Source organism: Cyprinus carpio, chromosome A15 (genome assembly GCF_018340385.1).
Source record: "Cyprinus carpio isolate SPL01 chromosome A15, ASM1834038v1, whole genome shotgun sequence".
In the NCBI taxonomy this organism is placed as follows: Eukaryota; Metazoa; Chordata; class Actinopteri; order Cypriniformes; family Cyprinidae; genus Cyprinus; species Cyprinus carpio.
Window position 1 is genome coordinate 13,628,160 of NC_056586.1, and position 12,914 is coordinate 13,641,073.

A 12,914-nucleotide genomic window follows, 5' to 3' on the forward strand; every position below is an offset into this window, starting at 1 on the left:
AGGCAGACGATAACCTGGGCGACCTTTGCTTTTTCTTTTCTGTCTATTATTTATTTTTGTACCATACATCACTTTGGCCAAAGTCTTGTGTGAATCGAAAACAGTATTTACACATCTGAAGAAAACTGGTGATGCATCGCCATTCTTTTCCCAAGAAAAGTTCACTTCCTCAGTGTTCCTTTGAGACAGCACTATGTTAATAGGCAGTTATCCAATGGAAAACATATACGTTTGTTCACTAAAACTAGCATGATACGGCGGGCACATTGAAACAAGTTCTAGAATTGTAGTTTTGAAGGTCTAGCAATTGAGTTCTCTGTTGTATAGAGATGTCAATTAAAATCCTTTGAGGAGATAAAAAATGTACATTTACATATTACAATTTTTCACTTTAGTCATTTTGCAGATGTTTTATTCAAGCGAGACTTACAATTGGGGGAATATATAAAGCAATTTTTCTTAAAGAGGCAAACAGACACAGGAAGTGCTCATCATAATACCCAAGTTTCAGGCATTGTCCAAATGAGTACAAGTTTTTTATTTATTTTATTAGGATGAAGTCAAGTAGCATCGAAAGAATTGAGTTTCAGCTGTCGCTTGAAAACCTTGTCAGGGATGATTCAGCATCCGGATAGGGGCTTGGGAAGATTATTCCACCAGCCAGGACTGGGGTGAACGAGAGAATGTTATGGGAAAGTGATTTTGAGGCCTCTTTGTGATGGTACCATGAGGCGTCGCGTCACTAGCGGATCTCAGACTTCTGGAGGGGATGTAGATTGTAGTAGTGAGTGGAAGTAGGCGGAGCCTGTGGCTGTTCTATATGCAAGCATCCCCCCCCAATGTCTTGAACTTGATGCGAGCGCAGATAACGGTAACCAGGCAAGGATGATGACAAAGAGAGGCTTGTAACATGGGCTCCTTTTGGGCGTCGTTTGAACAGACCAGTTGTGCCGCTACATTCTGAATCATTGTTGAGGTTTGATTGTGCTTGATGGGAGTCCAGTCAGGCAAGAACAGTGAGCATGTGCAGCGTAGTCCGCTTCTAGCAATCACAAGCGGGCCAATGGACAAAGAACCCGCGTATGGTGCCAGCGAATGGTCTGTTAGAAAGGGCTCTGGTCTCTATGGATGTTGTGCAATGCAAAACCTGCAAAGATCGAGCAGTCTTTGCAATGTCGGTCTTTGAAGGTCAGTCTGGTCATCAAAGATTGCCACCATGAGATTCGAGACTGAACTGAAGTTGAAGAAACCTAGCTGGATGGTGATGAATCATGCTGTAGGAGTTCGAGAGGCAGTGAAGCAGAGCAAGACAAGAAGCTCAGTCTTGCCAAGTTTGAGCTCAGTTGGTGATGTTCTACTCATTAATGCAGAGATGTCCTCCAGGCAGCCTGGAGATCCTTGCAGCTTACCGTTGGATACATCATGGTTGTGAACATCGAGAGAGTACAGAGCTGTGTGTCATCAGCATAGCAATGGTAGGAGGAAGCCATGTCGCCTGTATGATGGAGGACCCCAGTGATGACTAGTGTATATGGAGAAGAGGAGGCAGAAATGATCCCTGAGGAACCCCAGTGACCAGTTGATGTGGCTGTTGGATACCTCCCCTCACCAGTTGAGATTAGGATTCAAAACCAGCAAAGTGGTAATCCCGTGTATGCCGAGTGCAGTGCATGAGAGGGAAGACAGGGAGGATCTGATGTATTGACAGTGTCAAAAAGCAGCACGATAGAGTTACCAGGCAGAATTCAGATAAGAACTGATGATTTGGACATCAGCTTTTGCTAATCTGCAAGGCGGGATCCAATGAGCTGACCAGTAGCGCAGTACTCAGTTGAACGGCCACTCCTGAAACCGGACCGGGTTAGTGTTCAGTTTGGTTGTTCTGTGAAAGAAACAATGATACACTGGTTGAGCAGTGGGGTTACCCTGAGCCTGCTTGAATGCAGTGGGGAAGGTGCACTGTGAGGAGAGAAGTGTGTTGGATGATGTGTTTTGATGGGGTTTGGAGTCTTTTGGTAATGAGTCGGTAGGGAGAGATTGCTTGGAGGAGGTGTGAGGGGATTGGGTCTAGAGGGCATGTTGTAAGGTGGCTGGAGAAGAGAAGTTTTGATATTTATGCCTCACAGTGATGGGTACATGGGAGAAGATGGAGTTTTAGCAGATAGTGGGTGTGGACTTGGTTTGAGGTGCGCGGGGGTGTGTGTGGGGCTGAGAAAACATGACTACTGATCAGCAAATAATCATCAGCTGTTATAGAAAGTTTGTGGGATGGGGTGTAGGGGGGACAGAGGAGAGATGGAATGAATGTTTTGACGGACTTGAATACATGTGTCTGGAGCAAAGTTGATAATGTTGTGGAAGTGTGAGACACGAATGGGATTCAGCAGAGAAAGATGACAAGCAAAAGACTGGGGATACATACTCAGGTCGGACAGATCTTTTTGTGTTTGGGGGTGTGTGCTGTCAAGTTTTTTTTAAATGTGCCCCACATTGTTGAGAGTCCTAGTTTCTGTGGCAGAAAGAGAAATTATGACTCATCCGTTTTTGATTACAGGATAGCAGGATGATAATTTGTTTGTGACAGCACTGGTCTGAATATGTCTAAACACATAATTGTGTGTCATCTGCATAGCCAATAAACTAGCTGACATCCTCCTAGTTGACATGTAGGTGCATGTTGATGACAAAACATGTCATTGAGAGTATCAGAGAAATGGCTCGGAACATAAATGAGCATTTTAGCATCTCGTCTCAATCTAAGAGAGTTACTTCGGTTAATTAATTTTTAATATAAGGAAAACCAGGATAAAACATTGCTTTTTAGAATACTACAGGGCCATTGTTTCTGATTTGAGCAAAAGCACTGCATGACAATCAAACGTGTGGTGGAACACAGCAAATTCATTGCGTTTAAAAATACTTGTGTATTGATGCAGTGAGATCTTTGTTGAGACTTGAGATCTCAATGTTGGACCCTCTTCAGACATTGTTTGCTGTATATATTTCAGATCAGAGCAAATTTCTCAGGCAATTTCTCACCGAGGTGAGGAGAATTTCAATTTGTATGCCATCTGCTAGCGGGTTTCCTTAAAGCTCGCACTGTTGTCTGTCCTTAGATTCTCGGCCCCATTTTGAGCAAATCAAAGAAAGACAAATGTTCGCGTCTCAAACTTCAATAATGGTGTCGTTTTCAAAACAGACACAAAAAGTCAATGCAGTAAAGAAAAATGGGCACATGATATAAGGAAAGCCCTGGAGAAGAGCACCCAGTAAATCTTTGAGAAAGGCCGATCAATGAGGGGTCTGACTGCATTGGAAATAACATCTGCTTAATAGGTTACTGTAAAATATAGCTGCATATCTATTAATCAGAAATGCACCACTGAAAAAGATAGATAAAAAGATAATTTTTGCTTCAAAATACACTGACATTTGTTAAAGTGAGTCCCTGCTGATGTGAGGTGAAACAAAAGTGCACAGGCTACAATTTAGGTGTATAATGACACTCAAACATAAATTGCTTTTTGTAGGTCAGCTTGACTGAGAGATATCAATGATAGAAAAAAAAACAAACATAAAAAAAAAACGTTTTAAAAAATTATTTAAAAATGTGTTAACCATAAACCAAAGATGAAACACATGTGTGTATGTGTGTGTGTGTTTCATCTTTGGTTTATGGTTAACACATTTTTAAATAATTTTGAATTTAATTTATTTAAAAAACGGATGAGTCATAATTTCTTTCTGCCACAGAAACTATGGACTCCCTGGCACATTTAAAAAAAAAAAACTCGACAGCACACACAAACACACAAAACTACATAGTAAACATTTCTTCATCACATTTAAACTACATTTTGCTACCTGTATGCCACCAAACCCTAAACTCCCTTTCCCCCTCCCATCTTTCCTCTGTAGTATGTGTGTGTGTATGTATGTATATATAATAAATAAGATAAATGAACATTTTAATTTATATAATATATAATAAATATATATATATATAACATATATATATTATATATATATATCATTATATATATATATATATATATATATAATATGTGATAATTATTATAAAATTATTAGTTAGAAAAAGTGAAATGTCTCGGACAGCGACGCAAAGCTGTCGCTTTAAGATTTTGTTTTGGGAAGCGCGCTCTGCTCTCGCGCACGGACTGAAGCTCCACGCGCTTCATTCTGAGGAGCGCTGTCACACTCGAGCATCTCATTTAAACGCCATGCAGTGAGCCGACTGGATGCACAGATTGTGAACTCTGTGTACCGCATTCTGCCCTTCAGCGAACGGACATTACAGCCAAATGAGTGACAAGGAGGTGGACAAACTAGTTGGACCTCAGAGTAGTCATGCAGTTCCTAACGCAAAGATCCGCGGGTTTCGGGTCAGACATCACTGAGACTTCATCGTAATGCGCCGCTGTGGATTTCTCCAAGAGAGCAGCTGAAGTGCTTTTTCCACTCTCATTTTTATTTCATGAGTTCAGACTGGTTCAACTGCGATGTTCCAAAGAGAATGTCTTTTGTTTAGAAACTGTATACTTATGCCGTAAAGAAAAGCGCAAGTCTTGTTGGAAGCCGGACAAATGGCTTTTGTTGTCATAGGAACCCTGTTACTGATGCTCTCTAAGGTCTATAGCGCTTCAGGTGAGTTCAAACACTCGTTTATTGATCTGATTTCTGCTTCAATACTGCACCTTGCGATTTGAAAGTAAGTTTAATCTTTAAATTTGTATCTCAGACTATATGTTCGTATCACTGTAAATACAGCAATGTGGCTTTCAGTTTTTGGATATTTAACTTAACTTAAATAGGATGTGAATTTTTTAATGCAGTATTTTCAACAATAAAACAAATCTCCAACAAAATATTTTATAGTTTGTACCAGAAAATCTTACATTTACTATCAGTGTTGAGTTACATCAGGTCACATCTACACTGGAAGGAAAAAAAATGGTATAGAAATGTTAAAGAAATGGCAAGTAATACATAGAGTTAAAAAAAAAGAAATTCTGCAGTAGAAAGCCTAAAATGATATTTTCTAATGAAATGCACTTCATGTACCCAGTTTTATTTATAACTTTGACAAATCATTTTACAGTGACAACAACAGTAACAATACAATGTAAAGAATTCAGAACTTAAATTTAATTGCAAGTTCTTTAATACATAGAAGTTTAAAAACTTTAATAAGTTCATTCACCTTTTCAACTACTTTAAAGATTTTTGTGAAAAGTTAAATGGAAACAGTAATGTTTTTATAACACGTTGATAAATTTTATAGTGAAGCAAGAGACAATAACAAGAAAAAGTTTATGTTACGAGATGAAAAAGATCATACTCACACTGGATACAACACAAGACAGCTGTGTTATAAAATATTCATGTTCAGGCACTTCTCAAAGCATATTACAAGAAAGACTATTGTGTTTGATTTCTTCATTCGGCTACTAATGATGCAAAACAAGCACAGCAGTTTAGAAAGGCATTTCTAGCTATTAGAAATGCCATTTATTTTTTATATTTTTTGTTTTGACAGCTTGTGCATTATTACAGTACTCACAGAAGTCTTAAATCTGGACATGACAGCAACTGTTACAAGTAAATATACAAGATCCTTTCCATGATCTCCTACACCCTTCTTAAGTTTACATTGCAGTGAAATGACCTGCAAGAGACTGACCGAATACATTTGGCAGGTGCAAAGAGGGATGCCACTGCTGTATCATTAGTCTCCAGGGCAGCATGATGTGTCCCCCTGCTGAGGCCAGCTTAATGGCCTTCTGCATTACAGGAGACAGCGGCTGCTGTACACGTCGAGCTTTAGAAAGAGCCTTTATGAGTTATGCATCTGTCTTCTCATTGTGGGGGTGCCCAAGCTGAAAGGATGCTTAAAATAGACCTATTTGTGTATTGATATGCAGCGGGTTTATTGATTTGGCTATCAGCTCTGAATGTGAAAAGCATTATGTGCTGTGTGCTTTGAGAAAGTTCAGAGTTAAAACATACCGTATAATATAAAAGATGATAGATAATGCCAGATAATAGCAGACTTCATTCTCTGGTTGCTAAGAGACGTATGTACCATAGGCAGATCTGGTTTCACAAATTGTTTTTGAAGGTATTCTTAGTCCAAATTAGACCAAATATGAAAGAATAATAATATTTTTATTAAATAATCCAATACATTGTCCATTTATTTTGACTATATACATGGATTATCTACAGCTCTTTTAATCCTGTTTTATTATGTATTTGTTTATCGTTCTATCAATCCATCATTCTATTGTTCAATCTATCTATCTTTCTATGTTGATCCATCCATCCATCCATAGACATGTTGACACCATTTACAGTAACATCACATCAACTTTGCTTAATTTCTCTATAGACCAATGATTTATTTGGCTTATTGCTTTTCACTTAGCAAATAGGTGTTCCAGATTTAATTTTCGTAAGTAAATGCGCTCGTTCCTTAAATAGGAGGAATGTGGGTGTGTTTGTGTTTATATTTATTACCAGAAAACAGCAGACTGTAAAATCTCCCGCAGCTGTCATTAATGTAAAAGGTCTGAAGCTTAGAATTGACTGAAAAAAGCTGCTCAGTTTGTGTTACTTAGCAGTTGCAGTCACGTTAGGGCAAGTGGCCAACTATGAGAGGTTGAATGGGGTTGACAGAGATAATGGTGTTTCTGAAACGATGACAAATGGCCTGTGATGGATCACCCAGCAGAGATGTTAGCTGTCACAGTTAGACGATAAGAACAGTTTTTGCGGCGCTGTGAGAAGCGTTGTGCCTTGCGTAATAATGGGTCTAGGATTCATACCAGCAGATCTCTTTCATGAACGACTATTATTTTTTTTTGTTCTTTGATCAGTGTACACCAGTACACACCCGTGCACCCATTAGTAATGTCTGTTGAGGAAAAAAAAAACATTAGATCATTACTGATCCCAGAGAGCCAGGTTGATGCTAATGTTATTTGAATATGTTTGAAGCAAACATCATTGAAAATTCGACTGGGCACAAGGTCCCTGGTCGTTGTTTTCAAAATGTATTAGCATTAGGGTAAAACAAGAGGGTGAAGAATACATGTCTAATATTTGTAAATATCAGTTACTGTAATGAATCACATAGGGCAATAGCTTGTGGACATACACTAAATATAACTTCTATCAACAGTATTTCAGTGGGAAGACACTTGATCCTCCTGTGTTCATCTATCCAAAAGTTCTAATGTTCTGTCTATCATTCTAACATTTTATCTATCATTCTATCAAATGTTCTGTCTGTTGTTCTAACTTTCTATCATTCTGTCTAACATTCTTATGTTCTATCTACTGTTCCATCAAACATTCTATTTATCGTTTTATATATTGTTCTATCATCCATCCATCCATCCATCAATCAGTCAATCCATCTTTAAGTCAAACTTTGTATTTCTCTTCATTTTATTTATCATTCTATCATTCAATCTTTATCTATCTATATACAGTGGAAGTCAAAATTAGAGAATAATATTTAAATACTTTTTTTTTGTAATGTTGTTATTCTTCATCACTCAAACAAAGTGTCATTGTAAAGCTGCAATATTATAGAAATCACAGATTTGGAATGACCAGCTTCTCTTGCAAGGGCTGAATGGGTCATCCCTTTGGCCTTCATCTGGACAACCTCCTGAGGCAGGGTTTCAGTCACCTTAGAGCAGCCCGCCATCTTGCAATCTCAGTGAAAACTGGAGAAATGCTGACAGTTTATTAGGGTTTTCTCTAATTTAGATTTTCACTGTATATATCTATCTATCTGTCTGTCTGTCTATCTGTCTGTCCGTCCATCCATCCGTCTGTCTGTCTGTCTATCAATTGATTGTTCTATTGTTCCATCGATCGTTTTGTCTCGACAAAATTTCAAACAAATATTTGAATTGATACACTTTTCTAGTTAACAATGATGAAATATGAATTTATTTAAATTCTGATTTAATTCTTTCTTGCATTTGAACTGCAATTCTGCATGCTATTTGCTTTTTCAGTTTCATCTCATTTGTTATCTCAGTTCTGAATGGCGCATACAGCTGTGCTGCAGTCTTATATGCAGGGGTGCACATAAGTTTTTCAACCTGGTTCTCTTTTGAGAACCTGGAGATTTGGTCTGGTCCTCACACGGCACATGTTGTGACCCATCAAATGTAACAATAAAAAATAAATTAATAATAGTGATGATATTTGTGCACTTTATTTAGTTTTTTTATAAAATAATAAACTGAATAATAAAGTGTGATAATACTACTTTATTTTAAAATTAAAAGGAACTATTAAATACAAATACAATTATTTTACAATTATTTTACAGTAAACTTAAAAATAAAATGCTATATTTTTTATTTTTTTATTATTATTATTTGAACCTTATTATTTTTAATTTGAATTATAAAATTTTTTCATTTTCATACTTAAATTCAACAAGCTTTTATTTTGGTGGGTTGCCAGCACCTTTTAAGTCTATTTGCTTCCACGTTTAGCGCTGCCGATTGTAGAGCGTCACTGAAATGTCACAGTTTTGCATTGTGCTTTGAAAACATTAGCGGGTAGCCAAGATTTATGCTTTCAGTTTGAATAGAAATCTTATACAGTACAGTTTGTCAATCTAAAATAGTAATTGTGCATTAACAGCTGTCAACCATGTCTGTACGCAAATGCGCGATCTGAACTAATTTACACAGTGCATTTCTTATTTTGGTCGCGCATGCAGGCCTTCGGACAACTTATGTGTGCCCCTGCTTATATGACTCCATTAAAGTCAGTCCAGAATATTCCTTCACCGTAATACAACACTGCTTTTCTCCCAGCTCTGTCCTACTCTGACATATCAAACTTTCCACATGTTCAGATTCAAGAACATGTTGATAATATGTATTCGGAAACCCAGCAAAACCCATTTATATCCACTGAGAGATACTGCAAGAATTAGAATCTCCCACATACTGTATTTCTCATGTGAGTTTTGTGTGTAAATATTTAACAGTGCTATGTGTGACTGCATGACAGGACCTTCTTTCAGTACTTTTTTCACTTGATTAAGCTGTGGGACTAATTTGGTTCACTGTTGCCCATATGAAACCTTCTTTCCCATAAGATATGAACCTGTTAATGTGGTCTTATACGTCTCATTCACATTTTCCAAAGGAAGTGGCGAATGTGTAGACCATGAAATCACTAACAGATAATTATCCTTTCAAATCAGGCATAGCTTTTCATGTGTAATGGGATTGAAAAGCACAGGCTTTTATTTGTTCCTTTCATTCTCTCACAAGGACCAATTAGCTTCCCATAACTTTAAAAATGATAATGCCTCTGAGTAGTGGGGAGTTCTAATCTCTGTAAATGGATGGAAACATACTTATGCTGAGTGTAATGTGCAGCAGGAGGCTGATGAACTATTTAGGTGTTCATGACCGAGTTTTTATGAAAGTCATTAGTAACTTCATTGAATTTAGTTTCACTGAGAAAAACACCTTATGCTTTCTAAGGGCTGTTTTCTTTCACTGGAGTGCTTTTAGACAAATTAAGTTTTCTCCTTCATTCTGTAGATGCTGTTATTTGATTGCAGAACACACACACATCAACTATTCAAAATTTCCACCCTTTTAACATCAAGTAAACCCCAACACATGGCCACTGCAGTGCCTTATACTGTAAGTATTCCACCTCATGTACAAAGAAGAAGATTTGGATCCTCAATCAACAACCGCAGTCATGCTAGACTTAGCCTTAATGTTAGCTTCTTTTAACTCTGCACTGATTTCGTCTGGCTCTCTGGGCTGAAAGCTTAATAGGTGCTGAGTCATCAGCCTGTGAGAGGTTCATCCCCGGCTCCCTTTCCCACTGGCCATTAGAAGCCTCTCGCCCCTCGTTCCATCCTTTGACTGATGCTGGTGAAAACTATAGTTGTGTGGTGCACCCCAGGCACTCTGTTACAAAAGTTTTTATTTCACAATTTTTTTTATTAATTTTTTTGTTAGAAATGTAATTCAAGTGGTTCCACACAAGTGTTAAGCAGTTCCAACTCTGCTTTATTTGTGCTCAGAGACAATTAAACCAGGGTCAAACCACCTTAGACACTTGGGGACATGGGTGTCAGAAGCAACAAAAATGTGGGTGGGCCCAACACTGTGTAAGTGTAACTGTCTTTCAGTGGAGCAACAAAGACTATATGATGCCTTTAAAAGCAACAGGCGAACAAATGATGTTTAGTGACATTATGTGAGCACACAGCCAGACCCACCTGAGCAGCAGATATGCTACAATGCTTTGTTTATCTTGCTGTGTAGTGGGAGTGCAGCAGGCACAAGTACTGAAAACACAGAATTAAGTTTTATTTATATGGACTCTGATTGAGCCAAGCGGAATGGATTTGAGGAAGCAGCAGTGTGAAAGTCAAGGCTGTAGCTAAAATGCCGAATGGAGTAGTGTTGTCAAAAGAGCCGGTACTTTGGTACCAAGTCGGTACTAAAAAAAAAAGAAAATGTCACGGTACCAGGTTTCTTTAAGTACCGGTGGTACCGAGTACCCGGTCAACCCGGTTCTTGACGCATACAGCGCTATGATTTCCGCGAAGCAGAAAACGCGGACGGAATCTCAAAATCCAGTCATGAAAATTAAACTTACATTTTAACATGGACAGTCACAGAATTTGTCAAAGTTAGCATAAATTAATCAAATCAAATCTCCATATGGACCAGTATCTGTAAATGTTAAGCCGCAAAATTTGGTTGAAATATGAATCCTGCATGTTCTGCGTGTCTCTGTGTGAATGAATGAATGGCAGATATGTGCGGTTTTGTTTACTACATAGACTGAAGCGCGTGACGCTTGCAGTAATTTCAGCATCTGCCGTCTCAATGAGGACATAAATACATAAACAACATCACCAGAACTGTTCTGAGTCACTTCACAAGCATTTTACCATTTCATTTGAGAAAAACCAGTGTCAGTTTAAAGGTATTCACGGCAACTCGTCAAAATAAAAGTTCATTTTTACATAAAGGCATTGTGCTAGAAATCGTCTCTAGGTTACGTATGTAACCCTAGTTCCTCGAGGGAACGAGACGCTGCGTCGAACGCTTTGGGGAACGCGTCTAGCATGAGCGACTCTGAATATCGTGTGTAATCAGTCCAATGAAAGAGCGTGACATCACGGGCGGGGTGACGTAAGCAACCAGGAAGCTATAAAAGCACATGCCGCGCAGCTGGCATCAGCTTCGAGTACCAGCAAGCGCCAGCAGGGGTGCCGGGGGGTATGGCTCCGAGACGCAGCGTCTCGTTCCCTCGAGGAACTAGGGTTACATACGTAACCTAGAGACGTTCCTCTTCAGGAACTCGAGCTGCGTCGAACGCTTTGGGGAACGAGTACCAACGCTGCCAGACTACCCAAACCCCTGCCTAGTGTGTATCCGAAGAGCACAGCTTAGGACGAGAGGACAGATGCGCCTGGAGTGACTGGCATGTCTAAGCCATAAAATCTTGCGAATGTAGAGGGCGTGGACTACCCCGCAGCGTTGCAGATGTCCAGCATGGATACACCTGCAAAAAAGGCCTTGGAGGCCGCCATACCCCGTGTGGAGTGAGCCTTGGCTCCCAACAGCGGGGGAAGACCAGAGGACTCATAGGTGGTGTTGATAGCCTCGACTATCCAACGACTAATAGACTGCTTAGAAGCAGGAGAACCCCTCTTGGGGGGACCATAGCATACAAGCAATTGGTCTGTTTTTCTCCACAGGGCAGCTCTGTGGACGTATGCGTCCAGTGCTCGAACTGGACACATACAATTTAGCTTCTCTTGGTCGGTCTGTTTTTATGGAGGGGGAAGGTATGTGTGCGGCACTACAGGTTGTGGTGTGACAGAGGGGACCTTAGGAACATATCCCGCTCGAGGGTATATGAACGCTTTGGTCATGCCAGGTGCAAAGTCCCGATAAGTAGGAGCCACTGAGAGGGCCTGCAAGTCTCCTACTCTCCTCAGAGAGGTAATGGCCAACAGAAAGGCGGTTTTAAGCGTCAGATGTCTGTCTGAGATATCTTGAATAGGCTCAAATGGAGGTCTGCACAACGGGGGTTTGCACATTACCAAGTCCCACGGGGAATACGGGACCGTACTGGAGGTCTCAGCCTCAGCGCACCGCGGAGGAAACGTGTAACTAAGGGGTGTCTTCCCAAAGACTGACCATCGAGAAGGGCGTGGTAGGCCGCAATGGCCACCACGTAGACCTTCAGCGTGGAGTGGGTTAACCCTGCAGAGAGCCTGGCCTGTAGGAACTCCAGAACTGTACCAACTGGGCAGTTTACTGGGTCTAGCTGGCGGTCTCTGCACCATGAGGTGAAGAGTTTCCACCTCAGGGCGTACAGTTTCCTCGTTGAGGGAGCTCTGGATTGGAGGAGGGTCTCAACAACCTCGGTTGAGAGACCGGATGCTATGAACTGGAATGCTTCCACAGCTCCGGGCGAGGGTGAATTATCGTGCCCTGCGCCTGTGAGAGTAGGTCTGCCCTGATCGGTATCTCCCAAGGAGAGCCGTCGAGGAGCGAGACCAAATCTGCGAACCATACTCGGCCTGGCCAGAACGGGGCTACTAACAATAGACGGACCCCGTCCCGGCGTACTCTCGCCAGAACTCCCGGGAGCAGAGCAATAGGGGGAAATGCGTACAGACGAAGCCTCGGCCAGGTCTGTACCATAGCGTCCAGTCCCAGGGGAGCTGGATGAACTAGAGAGAACCAAAGGGGACATTGTGCTGTCTCCTGAGTTGCAAAGAGGTCTACTTGAGCTCTGCCAAAAACTCTCCATATCTGCTCCACCACCTCGGGGTGAAGCTTCCATTCCCCGGGCCTCGGCCCCTG

The 12,914-nt window shown here is 40.5% G+C and overlaps 1 protein-coding gene across 1 annotated transcript in view; it reads left to right on the top strand.

The window, feature by feature from the left end:
* The first annotated feature begins 4,160 nt into the window (after positions 1 to 4,160).
* Positions 4,161 to 12,914, top strand: part of LOC109094109 (roundabout homolog 2-like) — a 66,672-nt gene continuing 57,918 nt past the window's right edge. Inside the window, exon 1 of the mRNA XM_042771073.1 lies at positions 4,161 to 4,665. Coding sequence (XP_042627007.1) covers positions 4,605 to 4,665 — 61 coding nt within the window. The 5' untranslated portion in view covers positions 4,161 to 4,604. The remainder of the gene's footprint in view (positions 4,666 to 12,914) is intronic.